This window comes from Homarus americanus, unplaced genomic scaffold (genome assembly GCF_018991925.1).
Source record: "Homarus americanus isolate GMGI-L3 unplaced genomic scaffold, GMGI_Hamer_2.0 scaffold46197, whole genome shotgun sequence".
NCBI classification, from domain to species: domain Eukaryota; kingdom Metazoa; phylum Arthropoda; class Malacostraca; order Decapoda; family Nephropidae; genus Homarus; species Homarus americanus.
Window position 1 is genome coordinate 2315289 of NW_024723050.1, and position 22675 is coordinate 2337963.

The 22675-nt window shown below is 37.5% G+C and overlaps 1 protein-coding gene across 3 annotated transcripts in view; it reads left to right on the forward strand.

Annotated features, from left to right (window-relative positions):
- Nucleotides 1-19302, forward strand: part of LOC121863255 (menin-like) — a 74539-nt gene extending 55237 nt beyond the window's left edge. For all 3 annotated transcript variants that reach the window (XM_042361798.1, XM_042361799.1, XM_042361797.1), the window contains exons 9-10: nucleotides 6670-6810; nucleotides 9184-19302. In XM_042361798.1, the coding sequence (XP_042217732.1) occupies nucleotides 6670-6810; nucleotides 9184-9264 (222 nt within the window). In that variant the 3' untranslated portion in view covers nucleotides 9265-19302. The remainder of the gene's footprint in view (nucleotides 1-6669; nucleotides 6811-9183) is intronic.
- The last annotated feature ends 3373 nt before the right edge of the window (nucleotides 19303-22675 follow it).

The window sequence follows — 22675 nt, forward strand, 5'->3', positions numbered from 1 at the left end:
CCATCAGGAAAATCTTTCTGCGTTCAGGGCATAGGAATGAGTTTCCGAGGGTGAAATCATGTGCATTTTCCGGAAAAATTTCTGAGGAAATCTCTCTAAACCTCTTCGTTTTAGGCATGGGAACAAATTTTCCGGGAGTCCTGAGAGATTGCATCAAGCTCCAACCTTCTGCATGTTTCCCCACATTCCAAGCCGCATGGCTGGGCTAACTGTTTGGGTAACTTAGGCTGTAGGCTCTTATATTTTGATGCTTTTTTTTAGTATATTTTGTGTTGTGCATTACTGTACTGGAACACAATCAGCCAAGAATACAGTGTTAAAGGCTAAAGCAGAGTTAAGATGTAAACAGTGATTACAGTTACTATACTGTGCTGTACTTTATATTAAGCAGAGTGGACAGTGTATGCCTACTGCAGGCTTGTGTGTAGAGGGTATATGTACAGTATACAGAGTTTGCACAATCCCTCCTTAATGGAGGGAGAGGAGAGTGCCAGTTAGCAATACCTGCTACAGTAGATGGTACAGGACAAAGGCAGGCTCTCCTGTATCATAATATCACCAATTGGCTGCCTGCATCACAAGCTCAAGACAACAGTATCTGCTGGTGAGTATAGTATAGGGTATGCAGTAGTATATTTTGTTTATTTACATTATTCTGTATGTGTACAGTACTGTTTGCATAAATAAATAAAGCTCTGAGTCTGTCTGACTGTAGTTCGACACAAAAACATTCATCGGTGACTGGAAAAATTCCAGGGATGTGCAATTTTTTCCGAGCATGAGGGAATTTATCTCAGTACCCAGAAATTTCTTAAACCCGAAACCGCTCTATACCAATAATTATTCCAGCTAACGGGGAGATTACTGTACTGCAGTGTATTCTTCACGGTACTTTGTTGGTGGACTCTATTAGAAATTGATAGATATACCATTTGCTCTTTGGGTAAGCAGTGCATATTAGTGGGGATTATATATATATTTTTTTTTTTATTTATTATTACAGTATTACCCCGCCTAACGCGGTTTCACTTAACGCGTTTTATCATATACGCGGTGCCTCGCCAGAGCTGAACTTTCACTTAACACGGATTTTTTCCACATATAAGCGGTGAGTGTCCGGCTCGAGACGCTATTTTTAGATTTGCCCCACCCGCCACCCTGCCTGACTGCCTGTTTTAGCTCATAAAATTCATACAAATTACCCGGCCAGAATATAATTTACATTGCTGGAATTCTTATAATTTGGTGATCATTTTGAATATAAACATCATATATTTTGCATTAGACATACAAATTTTAGATAACATTTTTTCTCTGAGTAACTATGTTATCTTTTGTGCAAAATATATGACATTTATATTCAAAATATTCCTGGTCTTACAAGGAATCCAGCAATGTCAATTATATTATCCTAACTTTAGTTTGAGGTATTATTTATTACAAAAAAGTTAAGTATTCTGGTTTTCCCACACATCTCCTTGGGACGGTTGGTGGGGGGTGGGGGGGAGGGAGGGACCGACCGACCATCTGTTACCCTGTGAAGAATATATTTTTTTTTTTATTAACTGAAGATATTTGTTTTAGCTCATAAAATTCATACAAATTACCCGGTCTGAATATAATTTACATTGCTGGAATTCTTATAATTTGATGATCATTTTGAATATAAACATCATATATTTTGCATTAGACATACAAATTTTAGATAAAAATTTTTCTCAGAGTAACTATGTTATCTTTTGTGCAAAATATATGACATTTATATTCAAAATATTCCTGGTCTTACAAGGAATCCAGCAATGTCAATTATATTATCCTAACTTTAATCTGAGGTATTATTTAATACAAAATGTTAAAATTTATTTTTTTCACCCCACATCTCTTGAAGGGACGATTGGTGGGGGGTGGGGGGAGGGTTGGGACTGACCGCGCGGTTGGAAGAGGGGGGAGGCAAGGTGGGGTACTTTGATTGACAGATAGTGTCGTGAAGATTATTTTTTTTTTTATTAACTGAAGATACAGTTGGTCCTCACATTAAGCGGTCCCGCATTCCGCGTTTCACCGTTAACGCGGTGCCTTGCCAGAACCTAACATTCTCACATTCCGCGGTCGCGAACGCCATTACGCGGAGAGTGTCCGGCGCGACGCTATTTTTAGATTTTCCCCACGCGCCACCCGCCTGCCCGCCTGCCTGCCTCTCCCTCCTCCTCCCTCCGCTTGGGCAAGCGGCGCGGTAAGGTTGCGCAGTGTGTCTTTGTTGCGTTATCACTGACGTCATATGACGTACAAGACCTGTGATTGGCCATGCATCCCTACCCTCCTCTGCTGCTAGCTGTAATTGGCTTAAAGTATTATGACGTGTCCACCCGGGGGAGGGAGGGAGGGAGGAAAGACGACGCTTGACCTAGCCGCGACAGTTTCATCCCTCAAGGCCACTCCGTGTTAACGCGCATCCATTGTTCCGTAAAATGGCTTCCGCCGGACCACCACCCCCAGAGAAAAACCTTTCCTTACCTGGACCCAGCGGCACTAAGCCAAAGAAGACACGACGTTCCTTAAGCTACGAGGTGAAGTACCAAATTATTCAAGATTTGGAGAAAGGAACACGGCAAGTTGATCTCGCGCGCCAGCATGGCGTCAACGAATCTACGATTCGCACGATCAAGAAGGATGCAGCCAAGATCAAAGAGCACATGAAAATCACAAAGTCTGCAGGTGCTTCTATGATCAAGTATTTTCACAACCAGGTGCTTCTCAAGACAGAAAAATTACTTGTGAGGTACTTGGTGCGTCAGGCGCGACGGAACATGGCGGTCGACACGCGCTCTGTGAAGGACTACGCACGTGAACTGTACATGGCAGTGGCACGAAAGATGGGAATTACAGAGCCCAAACCCTTTAATGCTTCCTCTGGGTGGTTACAGAGGTTTAAGATCCGGAACAAGATCACCAATATAAACATTGGTGGTGAAGAAGCGAGTGCTGATCGTGCTGCGGCTCGGGAATTTCCTCCGTTTTTACGTGAGATTATGGAGGAAGGACAGTACAGTGACGACCAGGTGTTTAACATGGACGAATCTGGTCTTTTCTGGAGAAAACTACCTTCCAAGTCCTACATTGTGAAGAATGCCAGCAGGATTCGGGGCCGGAAAATGCAGAAGGAACGCATCACCGTCCTGTTTGCCACCAATGCCTCCGGTACCTGTAAGCTCAAGTTATCGGTGATCCACACAGCACGCAAGCCGCACGCCTACAAAACCATGGACATGACCAAGCTAAATGTCCACTGGCTGACAGCACGTAAGGCATGGATGTTCTCTACACTGTCCCTCTCCTGGTTTGATGACTGTTTTGTTCCCGATGTAAAGAAATTCTGTGAGCAACAGAATGTCCCATTTAATATTTTGTTGCTGCTGGACAACGCACCAGGACACTCGCCCCTACTGTTAGATCGTCACCCCAACGTAAAAGTGGTCTTCCTTCCTCCCAACACTACGTCTATATTACAGCCCATGGACCAGGAGTTGATTTGCAATGTGAAAGCTGCATTCTCAACAAAAAAATTCCAGCTCCTGAACGACTACACCAACACCAGGGAAGAGTTGCGTGACCTGAGTGACACCACCACCGATAGCAAGAGCGACGAAGATGAGGAACAACGGTTAGAACAGCAAAAAATACTCTTCAAACAATTCTGGAGAGTATTTAACATCAAGAAAGCTGTGGACATCTTGGTGGAGTCATGGGATCAGCTGTCTATTGCTACAATTCGTCACGCATGGAGACATGTGTTGCATGGAATACCAGGTGAGAGGAGGAGTCAATCTGTGACTGGTGAGGTTCAGAATGTTGCAGTAGCAGTGGACCTTGCCAGAGAAGCTGCGCAGACTGTTACAGTTCCAGGCTTCTCCGAGACCACCAACGACGACATCCTGGAGGTGATCAGAGATCCTGAAGTGACTGCCGACGAGATGTTGGAAGAAGAACACGTCAGTGAAGAGGAGGAAGAAGGTGCGTCAGTCTCCGAAGAACACAATTTAAGTCATAGTGATATTAAGGGTGCCATGGAGTGTGCAGAGAAGATGAAGTCCTTCCTTTCCCGCGACAATGACGATGACCGCTATGAAGTCTTCCATAACCGGCTGGTGCAGGCTATGGAGCCGTACATCAAGGTGTATCACGACAACATCAACGCCAGCCGTCAGCAAAGCATAACAGATTTCTTCACCCGCAACCCACCACAGCCAGCCCAAGCCAGTGATAGTGACAGTGAAGTTGACTTTGAGGGATTTGTCAGGGAAGCCCTGACAACTGTAAGTGACAGTGATGATGATTCACCTAGTAATGGTGATTCACCTGAGGGCCAGTAATCTGCCCTCTGCCTCGGAACCAGCCTCCATCCCCGTATGCCGACCCATCTCTTCTACTACCGTAAGTGTTACACAAAATTTTTAGTTTTTTAACCTATTCTTTATTTTTCCTATGTTAACCTTTATCTTTCCTAACCTAACCTCTTCTATATTACTTGTTTTTTCATACCATCATAAAGTTAAGATAAAATTTTTACTACAACATAGTTGTGTGTCGTCAAAAAGTGGAGTTTGGGGATCGGCCTGGACTCCATTTCAATTAATCCCATATGTTATGTTGTTCACTTTACGCGTTCCTCACTTTCCGCGGGACCCTCCGGGTTACATTAACCGCGTAATGTGAGGACCAACTGTGTTTGTTTTAGCTCATAAAATTCATACAAATTACCCGGTCAGAATATAATTTACATTGCTGGAATTCTTATAATTTGGTGATCATTTTGAACATAAACATCATATATTTTGCATTAGACATATAAATTTTAGATAAAATTTTTTCTCTGGGTAACTATGTTATCTTTTGTGCAAAATATATGACATTTATATTCAAAATATTCCTGGTCTTACAAGGAATCCAGCAATGTCAATTGTATTATCCTAACTTTAGTTTGAGGTATTATTTATTAAAATTTAGTGGTTTTCCTCCAAAAATTTCTCAGAGAGGGAAGAGCCGGCTGTATAGTGTGAGAGGGGGAGGGAGTTGAGTCCATTATTTGAATGGACATTAACTTGGCGACTGTATTTCTCTATTTCTCTTAAGTATTAATTGTGTGCATGTACCATCATAAAATTAAGATGTTATTTTTACTACAACATAGTTATGTGTCTTCAAAAAGTGTAGTTTGGGGGTCAGGCCGGTTTCTATTGGAATTTATCCCATATGTTCTGTTCTTCACTTAACGCGGATTTCACTTAACACGGGACCCTCTGGGTTCTATTGACCGCGTTAAGTGGGCTACAACTGTACTTTTATTTTTTACTTTTGTCTTATTGATCCATATTTCTAAGCTCCTACAGAGTTTAGGCAAGTTTGGTATAAAGAAGTACTGTATGGTGCCCCTTACCTTACTCTATAACACACAGCAGTGCCACTTCCAATATGTATTTGAATTAAAGGATATAAGCTGTTAAAGCTGATATAGTTATAGGAAAGCCTCTAATTATTTAATTGTTACAGAATTTTGTCTTTTGCAGTCAGTACATGGCAAGTAGGGCTCTTTCAGATAATATGAACTTGACATAATATTCATTTACCTGGTACTGTATTGTATTTTTTTTTTTTTGGGGAATCAGAATTCCAGTGACTACCACCTCTCTATCTCTCTCTCTCTCTCTCTCCACACACACACACACACACACACACACACACACACACACACCGGCCGCAACTCTATTAATAAACTGTTTATTATTATTATTAATATTAATATTAATATTATTACACACACACACACACACACACACACACACACACACACACACACACACAGCCCAGTCCCAACCATTGTAAAAATTTTCAATAACTTGTAATCAACCAGTGTATTTACTCCCAGTCAATCTTACCTTTAGCACTGTCACTATGTTGAAATGCCATGTAGTTTGAGCTTCTCCCCACCTAGTTTTAATATATATCATATTTGTACCACTTATGTTACTTGTATATTATTTGTAAATCAAATTGTATTTCTTATTTTCTGAAGAATTGATGCTTTAGAGTTAGTACTATATGGTTAATATTTTGTCAGTGTCAATCAATGATTATGACTAGTAGACCGCCTTTAGAAGACAGCCTGCGAGTGGCTTAAAGTATATTTCTAGGTAATTTTTAAAGGTGATATGTGTGTTATTATCAACACTCTCATCATGCGTTGGGTAGAGTATCCATGGTGATAGTCAAAATTAGATTTTATTTTTAATGTCTTTACCAAAGTCTTAAATTTCCTTTTTATTTGGAAAATAATGATTTTATAAAAAAATTTTTGTAGAGAGTTAGGCGCCGTTTCCCAATTATGTAGCTGTATATTTTCAGCCTTCCGACTGTCATGCTCTTTCAACAAACCTTTAATTATTATTATTTATTATTATTAAAGAAAAAAGAAGAAGAAATAATTGTCCTAAGGGCAAACACTTACAGGGAATATACATTTTTCTGCACACGAGTAAAAATGCCCCTCCCCCAGTCAGTAATTGATATTCGCGGACTCAATAATTTGCCGCCATTTTGAGACCCAAACCCCTGCAAATTTTAAGGGCATGCTGTACTGTAATTAGGCATTAATAATATATTTATTTATTGCAGGACATTGATCCCAGTGAGATGATGCACCGTTGGCCACCTGTGAAATTGGCATCAGCAAAGATGCGTGGACTTAGGGACTTATTGCTTGCTGACAAACTCAATTCCCAGGCTATTTCCCTTCAGCTAACAGCACAATCTCAAGTCAGTACACTTCCAACTCTAAACTTATTTTTTAGAGTTAATAGATTTGAAAATCAGTGGCCACCTGATGGATAGCAATCTTCAACCTTCAGCAAAGACAAAGACACTTATGATACAATGAGGGTAGAGGCTAAGATTCACATGCATTTCTAAAAAGACTTACTTGCCCTAAAATCTTTATTTAGGTATTTTCAAGGATCATTTACAGTTACCCCAAAAATCATTGTTGTTGCCAGAAATGTGTGGTGACAATATAAATCAGCTGTACCCCTCACCTCCTTCTTTGTAGTTGCCAACATAGATCAATGTTTAATTTTTTATGCCACTAATTAAAGTCCAAGTGTGTAAATTTCTCACCTGTAGAGTTAATGCACACTTAACAACTTAACCCTGGACCTATAGACACTGCATCTCACACCTTGCCCAATGAACAGTGTGTATCAGGATGTCGAGGGGTAGAAGCTGCCACCTTCATTCTGACCATGCAGTTCTGTCAGGTGGTGAGGGAAATTCTTTTTGTGATATATTATGACTGCATCAGTGGTGAATAGCAGGCAACAACCAACCATAATAAAGCTTGTGTGAAGAGCCAGGGACAGTCTTCACACTTGCATTCACCAATGAGTAATTTCTTGAGATGCACAGTCATGAAGCCCTGTGCATACAGTAGGGTGCAAGGAAATTTTACTGTAGGAAATTTTGAAGTTGAGAGTCAGAGTATCTAGCATGCCAAACCTCATGGCCAAGGATAGGGTTAATTGTTCCCTGAAAATGTTTTATAATCATGTGATTAAGATCTCTAACACAAATATGTCACAAGAATCATATTCACAGCCAACCACGTTAATCCTACACCAGAGTGGTTACTGCCACTACAGTGGTCCCTCGGTTAACGAATACAATTCGTTCCACAGAGTCGTTCGTTAACCGAAAATTTTGTTAACCGAATCCATTGTTTCAATGGGATTTTGGGTAATTGGTTCCATCTCACCGAAAAGTACATACAAAGTAAAAAAAAAAAAATTGCAGTAAAGTACACTTACTTTGAGGTGTGTATGTAGAAGGTTCCTGGTTGATGATGATGATGGGAATTAGAAGTGGGGGTGGAGGAGAAGGGAGAAGAGAAAGAAGTGGGGATGGAGGAGAAATCACCTTTCAGGGGACCCATGCTTGATGCATTAATTTCACCAATAAAATTTTAAGTTCACTAGGTGTAATTCAAGATTATTTTATTTAAATCAACACTGGACTGTGCTATATATTATCAATATGTTAACTAAATTTCAGAATGACCAATAATTTTAATGTAAAAATGCAAAAATATTCAAGACACCAACAAAATAGATGTTCACTCCACTGTAAACAAAGCCAAACTGACGCCTGGTGGGTGAATCAAGCGGCCGATGGACGCACAAAAAACTAGTTCCCTCTACTGCATATATTATCATTATGTTAACAATTTTAAAATTACTAATAATTTTATTATACAAAATGCAAAAATATTAAAGAGCACAACTTTCTTGATATTTATTCCACTGGAAACGAATGTAAACATAGAACAGATTACTGAATTGGCAGACTAACCCATCAGCTGATGCTCACAACAAAACGTGTTTGTCGTAAGGATTTCGTTAATCAAAGTTTGGTTCGTTGACCGAATTGAAGATCCTTATGGGAGGTAATTCGTTAATTGAACCGTTCGTTAACCGAGGGACCACAGTATTTCAGAGGTCACACATAATTAAGTAAATTCCATCAGGTCAATATGGAACAACTGATGTGGGCAAATGGAGTGACATAAAATAAATCAACATTTCCCTGTGGTGGGACAGATTGTGTGCAAAATTGGTTGGTCCTTGAGGAGGTTGGCTGGAGATCACCTCATGACATTTCCATCCTTTGGGTCACTTTCAAAGGAAAGTGACTATTTTACTAAATGTTGAATCATTTTAAAACCTAGTTTTTGACAGTGTTGTTTACATTATCCCACTTCATATTGCAATGTTAACAATATTTAAAAGTGAAAATGTAATTGATCCATGGCTTTCAACTTGAAATCCTGGAAAATTCATTGGGGTGTAAGGAAATTTTAGCCCAGGGGTCTGTAAAGCACCATATTTTTAAGGCACCAAATGTTATTATGTTGGTTAACACACATACCAATGTCCTTATTCTTGTCCAGTGTTTCTTGAAAGTGCAGAAGGTTGGTAACCACTTTTGTAATGAGGAATGCAGAGTGCAAAAGAATGTAGACAATATGGGCTGATAAGTTTAAACATTTTGTATGTATTAGAATGAACATCACAAACCTCAATATACAATTTTATTTTGTTTTCACTTTGTTGCCTTGTACTAACAAACTTGTTTTTGCAGGTGACTATGACGAAAAAGAGAGGAGCAGGCGAACTAGAGACACCACATGCCGGACGATCCAAAAGAGCGCGGAGAGAATAAAGCTAAGGAGTCTACAGATTATATTTTAGAGGTCATTGTATGTCATTATGAAAAGTTGTACAGTGAATTATCAAGGCTGAGGTTGTAGAGTGGAGTATAATTTGTAACACTGAGGCCCAGAAAAATGACTTGGCTATACCATAGGGTTTTGGTGTATTGGGAAAATTTTAAGTGTATTGTACTATGTAAAGGTAAGTTTATAGTACATGGGAGTACAGCACTCACAAAGTGATGTTACCAAACATGTTCATGATGTGATATAGTTTTTGAATAGAAATTTAAAAATCTGTTCAATTTTTCAAGTCAACAGTTTGGTAAACAAATAATACATGAGGCTCCTTTACTTCATAAAATATATGGTGATGTCAGCCTGTTTATGGGTGAGTGACGGAGACACACCGAAAGTGATGTTTGTGTTCGAGGTATACTGTATCTTGTTTTAAATTTCCTGGGTCAGTTGATGCCAGAGAGTTCTGCAAAGAATTATTTATAAAAATCGCTGCTATCTGAAGGCTGTTTGTCAGTTTTGTCGTTGAGTGTGATTGATAAAATTTTCTTTTAATTAAAAGAAAATTGTGTTTCTTATTTTCTGAAGAATTGATGCTTTAGAGTTAGTACTATATGGTTAATATTTTGTCAGTGTCAATCAATGATTATGACTAGTAGACCGCCTTTAGAAGACAGCCTGCGAGTGGCTTAAAGTATATTTCTAGGTAATTTTTAAAGGTGATATGTGTGTTATTATCAACACGCTCATCATGCGTTGGGTAGAGTATCCATGGTGATAGTCAAAATTAGATTTTATTTTTAATGTCTTTACCAAAGTCTTAAATTTCCTTTTTATTTGGAAAATAATGATTTTATACAAATTTTATGTAGAGAGTTAGGCGCCATTTCCTATATGAGAAATGTGCCACAGTTGATTAAGGATAGTGATACTTATTTATTTTAAGAAGCTAAAGAGATGAGTGTCAAGTAGTTTTGTCTGAATCCAAAGGAATGGCTATTAAGCAGTTTTTGTTTGTTGTTCCAATAGGAATCAAAGATTATTTTTTAAATAATGTATATGATTATTGTTAACTACATTTAAGTGTAGTATCTTATTTTAGCATAGGTGCCAGATCATACAACTAATGCTTGGAAGAAATACTGGTGTAGATTATTCAATATTTCTGTAAAGCACAAATGATTCATCATTAATGGCATTGGTGTCCCATTGCTGCATAGTACCGTATATACACGTACTACAGTACCATCCCAAGTAGTCCTATTGGGAAATTATAAAAATCTACCACGCATTAAGTAACTCCTCAGTAATGACACTGCTTCATTGAGGATGAAGAGGAGTCGGATTGCTGTGGCAGCAGTTGGTTCCTGTTGTGCGCATGGATCGTAGCGCAGTTGGTGGAGGCTAGTAAAGGGAGGCAAGTTTTAGTACCTCTTCCTATTTGATATTTGTGTCCAGTCTTAGTAGCCTGTGATGATTTACACGCAGAAGTTTATGTGTACGTCAAGTTTCAGGGGAATTTTATTGATTTAAGGTGCTGGTATAAGTACAATTGTCTTTGCAAAAAAATGGTATTGATAAGACTATGTGGTTTCCTAAATGTTGCTTGCTAGATATTATACTTTTAGAGATTTAAGCATGTGTATGCGATAATACACACTGTTATGTTTGATTCTAGGATATTCTATTGATCCTTTAATACATGATGCGTTCAGTTTGCATTGGGATGTAGATTAATTTATTTGTAAATACTGTAACTTTTTCCCTGTTCATTACTGGCAATAATCATATCATATTTTGTTGAGCATTTTGAAGTTAAGTTGGCTTCCCCCTGTGAGGGTATTTTACCTGTATATGGAAGGGAATGAAGCCCCTCCTGGTTGATTATCTTTGACGTGCCAGCAACACAGCGGCAACACCCGTAGTACGTAACTGTGAAATACAGTTAGCCTATGTGGTCTGCTCACTGGGTTAGACCACCAAACAAGTACCTGATAAGGCTTAAGTAAAGTTAGGAAAGTGGTTGTGCACCTACTTATAATGTTGACACATGGACACCTCAAGGCTAATAGTTTGACCTCTCACAGCCATGGATGTTATGATGTTTAAACAGAATGCTGTCTCCTGTAGGCCACTGGTATTAGATCCCTGATAGGCATGTACTCTTACCCATAGGCTGCCATGTTACTTTCAGTATGACCCCAATTGGTGACTCTTCATCTTGGTCACAAAGACTATTAATTGCCTAGGTATGTTGTTACCTGTGGAACTCCCAGGTATCTTGATACTGGTGACTAAAAGTTTCTTGAGTCATATCTGTCGGTGGCAGGTTGTTGCCTACAAGTAATAGCTGCCAATTGCAGTCTGTGACCAATAGTTCACATCAGTTGGTGTCCTTTAGCTCACATTTCATGATGGAAGATGGTAGTATGTGGCCTTCAAGTTACAGCTGTGTGATGACAGTTGGTCTTTTGTATTTCATATTTTATGGGGGACAGTTTGTGGCCATTAGGTCACATCTACTAATGGCAGGGTTTTTTTTATATTTGGCTCACATCTGGTTGCAGTTTATAGCATTTAGGTCACATCTTGTGGTGAAAGTTTGTGGTCTCTAGGTCACATCAGCTAATGGCAGTTGTTGTCTGTAGTTGGTGACAGTTGATGTCTGCAGGTCATGTATGTTGTTAACATTAGTTACCTGTAGATAGAATCCATTGTTAACAACTTGTTGTCTGAAGGGTGCATCTGTTGTCTTTTGGCTTCATTTGTCAAAATTATAGGCTGTAAAGGTTGTGGATGTTGATGACGGTACAACCCTGTAGGTGTTGAGTGTTGGTGTCAGTCATTCGGTCATGTTGGCCATTCACATAGCTGGCAATACAACCCTCTAAGGCCACAAATGTTATGTGTGGTAGGTGTCGCTATCACCAGCTATATGTTACAACAATTTTTAGGAAGTGCTTTATAGAAACTTCATTCACTCAGATGTGACACTTGAGAAATCTCTTGATATTTTGATGATAATGTTTGCAAAAGAGACAGAACATGTGCACCCACAATTATGTATTTCTTCTGCATTGACTTTACAAACCTAGTGTAACATGCATGATAGGTTAGTATGAGGGTCTTATAAATGCATTGTACCTATATGATATTATTGCCTTTTTTTTATGTGTGTGTAGCCCGTTTGCACAATAGAATCATTGGGCAGGCCTTTCCAACTGAAGGTTCTTATGTACTTAGACCTCATAATAGTTACAGAAATCACTCCACATCACATACATCAGTGTCAGCTGTTTTCATTACAGAAAATAGACCTCAGAATGGCATAGCAACTTACAGTTCACTCCAAACCACAGTTTTCTAAGATGCAGTGAACCGGTGTCTTTGTGATGATAGATGAAAAGTGATTTTGATATTCTTGCTTTCGTGCTTACCAAGTATAATATGCATGTTTATCAAAGTTTTACATCTATCAATAAGCAGGACACTGGTAAGAAAATGATGAGAATTATTAAAAGCATTAAACAGGTTTGTGTTTAGGCCAGGTGTTCCGTAGCTCTCATGACTGGGAGGCCTGTGTTAGCCCAGTTACCCTTACTCTGTGCCAGACTTTATCTCTGTCATGACCTACAGTATATGATGCTTGAAAAATCGTCTCAGATAGTCGCTGTTTGTACCCACAAAACCCATCTCTGCTAAATGTTTTCCTTTGAGAGGTAGTGGTTGAGATCATTGTTGATATAATGTTGGCTTTGTGTAGAAAATAAAATTTCTATATCTGCAAATTTAAGAAATATGTATATTTACATCAGCAAAAATATTAGTAACATTGGGATTTGCTCATGGTTTGATCATTGCTGGATTATAACATTTTAAGATGGTTTTGATCCCATTGTTTTGGGATATGAATGTATGGTTAGCACAACTGTGCTTGAACATTTACAATGTTATTGCACTAATGGTTTATTGCTGCGCTTGGCATCTACATTATAAGCTTAAGTTATATGCTAAAATTAACATGATAAGCTTAGGTCAGATTTTTAACATATGCATCATAACCTTAGGTCATATGCTGAGACTTGCATTATCAGCTTAGGTCAAATGCTGAGACTTGCATTATCAGCTTAGGTCAAATGCTGAGACTTGCATCTTAAGTTTAGGGCACATTCATAGCAAATTCCCAGTGTTAAATGCATAATAGCTGTACAATATGCAGTATCCCCATCCTCCCCCCTGTGTCCCTCCCCCACTCAACCACATGCGTCAAGGCCATCTTCAGTACTGTGTTGGAAATAGTCATTATCATAATATTTTCTCGAATTAGACATTAAGATCTTCTGATTTTATATTCATTTCTTGTGCTCCAAGTGTATTGTTGTATGTTTGACAAGTAGGAATACAGTATTTAAGTTTAATGACAGTTCTAATTTTTTTTTTATTTTTTTTTTATTTTTACCTGATTGATTATGTACCTTTGTAAAAGAAACATTCCTATATGAATAGTATAGTGAAATGAGCCGGCTTAGATCTCTGGAGCATTGGCCCACTGCTGTGTGTCTGTGTGTCACCAGGACCACAGACTCTTCGTTCTCCCTGTCAGTTCACCAGGACCAGGCTCGCTACTTTTGTTACGTCGGTTCACTAGGACCAGGCTCTTCTTTTTTAGTTTTGTCTGTTCTTCAGAATGAGGCTCCTCTCTTCTTATGCCTGTTCACAAGAGCCGAACTTCTCTTCTCTCATGCCAAGTCTGTTCAGCCAGGCCATGCCACCCTCCTTCCTAGCTGTACCAGACATGGTCATTAAGCTATGTAGTGATATTCACCCCATGATATTTTAGTTTCTCTAGATCTTATCATTGTACACATGCAAGTATGTTCATCTTAGCAGTGTTGCTGTATATTATTGAATATAAGCCACGCATCCGGTTATATCTTACCAGTACAGTATACCAAATCCTCATTACCCAGTGATGATTAATTAGCATCTGTAAATTGATGCATTTAATGGGCCCTTTTATTCTTCCCCCTCTTCACATGAAATATTGACTTGTTATTATTACTTGATATACTCATCACTTGGCTAGTTGATATTACCTATTGATTGATGTATTGGTAGCAGTTGTCTGAAATGCCATATATTTTTCCATTCATTATAAGGAATGTTTTTAGCGTTTACTGTGTTTAGTTCTTCAACCTTCGTGAGACATCACATATACTTCTGTCATCAATTGTTTTTGTTTTCTTGCTTTGTTTTTCTCATTGCTAAGTATTAATTATGTCCAGTCTGAGAAATTAATTGTAATAGATTTCTTCCATCTTTCATTTATCAGTAAAAGAGTCAAAGTTTGCTGTGTTGATCAAAAGACTTTTATAACCCATTCTTGTAAATCCCCATGAGTCATGAAGCCAACATGAGAAGATTTGCAGTCAAAATGGCCTATTATATTAGAATCTCAAATTGGATACATTTTCTTGTTGGGAGTTTTTGGTAGACTAAGGATTCATAACATTCTCTGTGAAGTAGCTTACCTGACAGACATTCATATTTTTGTCTAATTATATTACTTCCCAATGTTTAATTTTTTTTGCATTCATAGGTATCCACTGCAGGAGCAATCTGTGTGCTATTTAATTGCAAGGAATGGGGCAAGTTCAAAGGAAATATATTTGGTTTATATTTTATTATTACAGTATTATGATTTATTCAAATGGCCATTACCTATATTAGACTACTTGGAGAATGTGAGAAACATTGCTGAGTGATGTAGGTGTTAGGAATTATGGTTTGATGAACACCAATTTGAGAGTAATATTTTATTTTGTATTTTGTATCTGGTGTTTTATAATTGTTTAATTTATGTTTGCAAACTTTTGCCTGGAGGGCCAGCTTTTTAATGAGGACATATTTATACTTGAAATCCATAGTGAATTAATACATAGTCAACAATTTCTAATGCATATTTCATTGTAGGTGAATTAAGGATTATGGTTGTCAGGTCTTGTGGTGAATCAGGGTCAGTTGACAACATTAGTAAGACCCCCTTAAAAGTACCTGTGATTTAATTGGATTGATAGATTGGTGGCAAAACTCACTTTTTATAGGATCATGAACGATGGAGCATAATAGTTTAGTAGAGCACTGCTTCAACATTTGATAGGTTTTTTTATGAATTAGTATTACACTTTTTCTTCCCGTATATACCAAGCAAGTTGATGCAGACAATCTTTCACAATTTTTACTGTATTCAAGCTACAAGCAGAGTAATGCAGCCTTTGTGTTGGCTTGAGTATTTCTTAAGGGAAGTCGTATCTCTCCCACACAGTTTTAATTAGAATATAGTACTTGCATCTTTTTAAAAATTCTTAGTGGTGTGCTTGATAAATTTTTAGTCATTAGATGCAGTAACCAGAAGACACATATTCTTATTGAAAATCTAAGACACTTAATATAAATTTATAAGCATTAACATTAATATAACATAGCATATTATAGTGGAAAAATGTTGATCATAGTATAATAATTTTGCACTCTAAATGCAAAGTCAAACTTGATGTAAAAAAAAAAATCTAGTTCATCCACACAAAGTATACAAGACCTTATGCCATGCTCCTGGAATCATTATTTGTCATAGTCAAAATCAAGCATTTACTATTGTGTTTTAAGATTTTTAATCAGCCATGTTTCAATGTCCCCATTCCTAATACTTTTCATAATTGGAACATTGCATCATTGTGTACTGCAGTGGAAGTTTGTTGTCACCAGGCAGCATTAATTTAAATAGGTATATACAGTCCAGTTTATATATGTTGCAACTTTAGAGTGAAGGCAGCCACAAGACATTAGGAAAGCCATACATCTCACCCTTACCACTCAGTACTACCTGGGCCATCCATTATCATCATCCTTGTATATTATGACCTTACATCGTCATCAACACACCTTTATCTTGTTACCAATCACGCATAATACAGTACTGTCTATATCATATGTTCCATTTTACATTTGTAGTTACAGAATTCTCCCACAAAATCATAGTTTCAGTGTCCAAATAACACCAATATTAGCACCCATCACAGCATTTTTTAAAGGTTTTTACTTGTCATATATTATAGTTTTAGTGATCAAACAACACCAGTAACTTCACTCATCACAAAGTTTTTCAAAGGCTTCTGCTTGTGGGTTGGTTGTCTTGTAGATATTTTTGCATCCGTACCAGTTGCATTTTTTATTTTTTCATGTATATACAACCCTTGGTACAACAACGTTAAGTCATGGTGTTTCTACGAACAGTAACGGATAGATTTACAATATATATTAATATATATCTTTAGGTAAGGTGAAGAAATATTATATAAACTGAATTAAATTTATATTTTAAGGGCTTATATTCAATAAAATGTTGTAGTGCTGTAGATACATACAGTGTATTAGTCTTATTAGTATTAAGTCCACACATGTAAATGAATCAGTCTTACTAGTGTTAAGTACACACATGTAAGTGTACCAGTCTTATGTGTGTTAAGTACAGGACACATATGTAAGTGTAGTAATCTTACTAGTGTTAAGTACACACATGTAAGTGTATCAATCTTACCAGTGTTAAGTACACACTTGTGTGTATGTCAGTCTTACCAGTGTTAAGTACACACATGTATGTGTATCAATCTTTTAATGTCAAGTACACACATGTAAGTGTAATAAGGAGATGTGTACTTAGTGTTCTTGAATATAATGGGGAAGAATTTCCCTCCAGTGATTTCACCTGCAAAACACACACATTTCCTTAACATGAGGTTATTATAGAGAAATGAATTTCAGGCCTGTTTGTTTGTTTTCCATTTAAAAGAAAAAATTGGTCACCCAAGTGCAGTCAAAACCTTGGTTTAGCCTGTGCACTACCTAACATAAGCAGCCATTAGCCTCCTATCCATGGGGACTGTGCTGCAGTCCTCCTCATGCACCATATTTTCAACATTTCAGTTTGGGTTTTAGGCAGTTGAAGGGAAACTTCTCTTGCCTTTTAGGTACTTAAACTCTTAAAACAAAAAACAGTTAATTTGGTTGACCGGGTTGATGTCTATTCCCTCCTCAGTGTTTTTAGTACATCATTCACCTAAATTTAAAGGGTTTCCTGCTGACCTCTTCCAAGTGATGGACTAAAGAGTAAAAGCTTCCTAACTAAGGCTGCTTAAGTTGCCTGGCTAGGGTGTTATGGCTGTGTGTATAAATGTAATAATACTGACCACCACCACCACCACAATTGAAAAAACCTGTTGATATATCTGAATTTGAAAGATCGGTTTAATAATAGAATTCTGATTTCTTTTAACTTTAAATTTGGTTTCACATTTGATAAAAATGCAACAGAATTTGACAAACAAACAGGTAACTGATACATTTCTGGATCCAGATTTCTTAATGCAGATAACCAGATATATTTAATTTTTGGTGCATTCACAGTTTGGTTTACTGATAAGATAAAAAGCAAAGAAATAAGTAATTCGATAAAACAGCATGAAATGTTGTTCATTAAAGTAAAAACATGTCAGACCTTATTTAATATTCAAGAAGTCCCTTTGAATCCTGGTATGTGACACACAGGACTGTGGTCACTTCAGTTTATTGCAACTCTTATGCAACTAATGTTAAACACATCAAAATGTGAAGAACGGGCCCAAACCTAATAAATCAGTGGAGCATCGTCTCTCCTTGTTAGCTATAAGGTCCTATGTTACCTGATACTTGTGATTTCTGTGTATGCATCTGGAAGACAAAAAGGTCCTCCTGATCCTTTTCTTGTGATTGTTAGAAAACTAATTAACTTAAGCAGAATTGGCAATCTTTAGCAGGTGTTAAACATGCAGCAGTATTTTATCTGTCTGAAATCATGATGAATACAATCTTTCCATTAAAATTATATTTTTTAATAGATTGTAAATTAATGTCACATAGATTGATAAGGTTTGATGTGTAGATAATCAAAATTTTTGTAATTGAATCTCAGGTGCATGAGATGCTGCTGGACAGAACAATTTGTTCTTAGAACACAATTGCAATGAATTACTGTTGATACAATTCACCAACATAAATTTGGATTGCAAGTATGTCAGTGTTAATTATGAACATAAATTTATGTGAATTGTGTGCAGTGAAATTTTCTGTCCTAAAACATTGCCAGTGTGAGAAGTTGATCAGTTTTCCAGCAAGCTCAAGGAGAGGAGTAGACTACAATCTAAGTCAGTTTCCCTGTAGTGTCTAATTTAAGGAGCATTTCCACAGGACCCAGTGAGACCAAATTAATATCTTGAAGATGGAGTAAAAGAGTAAGTTAATAAGAAAGCAAAAATGATTTTGCCAGAGTATATAAAGATCTGTCATTTAAGAGTTGATGAGTAATTATGACTACCTGTGAAAATGTGAAGCTTTTTATGATCAAAGATTAAGGAGATTGCCAAAAGATCATATATATGTCTTGTTAATTTTTGATCAAGCTCCCAAAACTAGTGTGTTATTTGTCAGATTACCACAGAGTAAGGTAGAAGGTGCAGACAGCCATTTCGTCTGTGTATGGCACAAGAGCCACACAGTTATCCATGCAGAATGAAAAAAAAAAAAATCACTATAAAATTCATTTTCTAATGATTTCATTTACTTCTTGGGTCAGGTTCAAGGTACAGTACTTGTTAATGGCATCAGCCACCAAATCTCCAATGGCCCTTACTCATCACATGTACCCCTCATTGTTGGCCCCTATTCTTCATTGCTGATACTGGCTAATTTTAGCAGATGCTAGCCATTTTATACTGGTACACACCATGATTTCCATTGCTACCCCCATGTGCCAGCCTCTTCATGCCTTGCTTGTGCCATACACAGTCAGTTGCTGCTGCTTGCCAAATAAACAATAAACTTACTCAGTCTTAAGTTCTTCAAATCTTCAGATATCTTGTGGCTATTTTTGGTCTCTAGTGTTTAGGTTAGCAAGTAGAGAATATTATGAATAAAATTTATTTTTGTGGCATATAAAATGTTGTATTATTTTCAACCTAAAGTTGAAAGTATTTTGGTAGAAATTTTGTGATATGGATGGGCTGTTTACAAATGAAATCAACCAGTGAAGAAATTTAATTAATAAATGTAATAACATGTACTGTAAATTAATTAATTAAAATAATAGTTTTAAATCAACTGCTTCCTTTCATCTGTGGAATTACAGCCTTGGAAAAAGCTTACTTTTTGAAAAGATTCCTGACCTAAATGATCATTATTTTACACTCAGGACACCCCAGTTAGCTCAGCTAGGAGTGGGTTCCTAACTTTTCTAATTGGAATAGTAAAGGAGATCAAGTGTAGAGCCATCCATGCTTCTTCCTTTTGTATCCTTGTGTCATCAGTCCCTTAGTATCCACTTTCATTTTTTCTACTTCAATATGGTCAGCTAAGTCTTCCTAGTGCAGGGGTCATACACTACCAGGGAGACATGTTCATTTGCTTTTGTTCTTAATAAGGGATGAACAAAAAAACACCCAAGGGTATGGCAATTAACTATCTTAGGTTTCGTCATATACAATCCTCAAATAATCTGAGTTAGGGCCAAAATAAAGCAACTTAAAGTGAGGCATTTTCCTCATAACAATACATGTAAATACTATACAGGGGATAGGGACCGTAAGAGCATTTACATCGCTGATGCAATGCAAAGCGGGGCAATTTCCCCCATAAGAAATAATGTAAAAAGGTAGGAATAGGAACCGGATTTTTAAGTAATTTTCTACCTACAGAATAGATAAAGTACTTATGATATTTTTAACCCTTAGGCCTTGGGTCACGTCCTGTGACGTCTGTCTTTAAAGCTTCGGGTCACGTCACATGATGTTTTGATCTTTCCCTGGTCTATTTAAATAAATATGGCAGTCCTGGCTAGATAATGTTGCCAAATAGGTATTTATCTTTCACTCACTAATGCATGAGTGCCTCCCAGTCTCTTCTCAGTAGCTTATCAGCTTTTGTGATGTAGGCATCTCGTCCTGGGACTTGACTCGCATTGCCATGTGTTTCTACCCACCCAATCCCCAACCACATGTCTATTAAGTATTGTGATCAATACTAGAGCACTAATAATGATTGTTGATAGTGTAAATAGTAATAACATGGGAAAGCAATTGTCCTGTACCTCATACTGCCTGCAAATTAGTGTTGTTTACCTCGTTACTACTGCGACACACACACATGCCACTTCATGAACATTCTCAACTCTCCCTAGCCCCAGGGTTGCCAACCTGCGGTAAGAACATTTATTTATTTCCTGTTTATATCATTCATGACCAGTTTATAAGACTAGAATTGCTTTTTATTTTAAATGTTCCCGAATACTCTTTATAATGTCCAGTGTAATTCTCATACACTTTTTCTTCCCCTCCTCACCTGCAATATATTTGTCATTCATTATTGAACGGTTGCTAGGATAAATCCAGATATGGTCAATGCTGAATGTGAAGCTCTTCCACTACTCACAATGCAATAGAAAACGGTGGGACTGAGATTCAAGTTCTGACGTTGTTTATACCAAGTCAAACGAGTCAAACATGACATTAGTGCGGGGAATTTTTACATTATGTCCCTCAATTAGTCAATGACATCAGTATGAAACATATTTTGGGCTGTGTGCTCTCATAGTCCTAATTTTAGACAAGCTGACTTGGCCTTATGAGATCAAAAACACTGCTAAAATTTCATTTTTTTTTACCTTTTTATTTATGAACAAATATGTGGTGCTTTAGTTGGCAGAATATATACTGTAGCAGTAAGTGCAAATGGTTCTAAAAACTATAAAAACTTTATAAATTTTATTTATCCTTGTACACTCACGCGCCATAGTTTCGATACACCCTCTACCGCTACTCCTGGCTCGAGGAAAGTCATAGTCAGGGCTGCAAACCGAACAGCCCCTCTTGTATAGTGATGGTAAATAAAGTGTCTTGAAGTCACAAAATAACCTGTATCGTGCATATAGTCTCTCAAATATTACATCATGAACTGTTATTCATACATTACAGCGAAGCTTTGAGCTACCACATTGCACCACTGAACAATGGGGTGGGGGCATGTTCGGTATGAAGCCAAGGCTACGACTTCCATCGAGTCAGGAGTAGGGGTAGAGGGTGCATCGAAACTATGGCACGCGAGTGTACATACAAAGATAACATCCTCAAGAGCAAAGTTGTTCTTGAGGAAGCTGTCTTTTTGTGAATTACTGTACTGTGCTTCCTGGGAATTTTAAACATTCTCTAAATCACAATGCCTTGTAAATGTTGATATACTTAAGTTGTATGTGTAAATTAAAATAGAAGCAACACAATGCAGTATCATCATCATCATCATCATTTTATGGTCATTTTCCACACTTGAGTGGGGATACTGATAATAAGTTATCTCAAGACTTTAAATAGGTTAGAACAGAGTTTGATGAAATTCAATGAAATGAGTTAAAGTTAGTTTGAGTGTTGAGTGTCCTTTGATGCACCACATAAAAGTGGGAATAAAAACACCGTAAAAACTGTTATAGCAGGGTGAAAGGATAGCAAGAGACTTAGAAAATAAATGAAAATTTGTAAGAGAAATATGGAAATAGGAACTCAAATGAGACACCTAGGTTCATAACTAAGGAAACTCAGGATTTAACAAGGTACAGTAAAACCCCTATAATTCAAAAATTCAAAATAATAGGGGCTCTAACACTCCTGCCATTTCTCAGTGTATGAAGTCAAGGGTGTTGTTGGAACTTAAGTAAGCTTCCACAGTCGGGGTCGGCAGGTTAATATTTTATGTTTGGTTTTTACATTCTGGTTCTTAAAAAAAAAGGGAGGGGAGGAAAAACCAGACAAATTTTGGTGAAATCAATACAGCTGTGATGTGTAGGTTTATTTATTTATTTTTTTTTTTGCTCTTAGTTTTCCTTCCCGCTGGGGGCTTAGTGATGACTTCTGCAACTTGTGTGGGCATGGAACAGACCAGGGTGACGTACTTCTGTTCATCTGTAGCTGTAGAGCCGATGAGAGCTGCCTTCTTGTGGATTAGCCAGTCTTCAATGTTGTGATTGAAGACTGGAAGAGTGATCCGCTTCCCCTCCATCCTAGTGCGATCCTACATCACGTTAACCCCACAAGGTCACTTGGTAAAATAGCCTACATTTGTAAACAGCAGGATTATTTATTGTTTTGATCGACAATATACCTGATCTAACCTAACTTCGAATCACGTCAGATCAGTGAGTAACCTGACATGCCTCACATACAGGTAAGGGAGGGACACTCATCTGAGTGTGTGTCAATGTTGCCGCTTAGTTCACATCTGCCAGTTGCCATATGTCACATAAGAGAAAACGTATACAATTATTGAGTA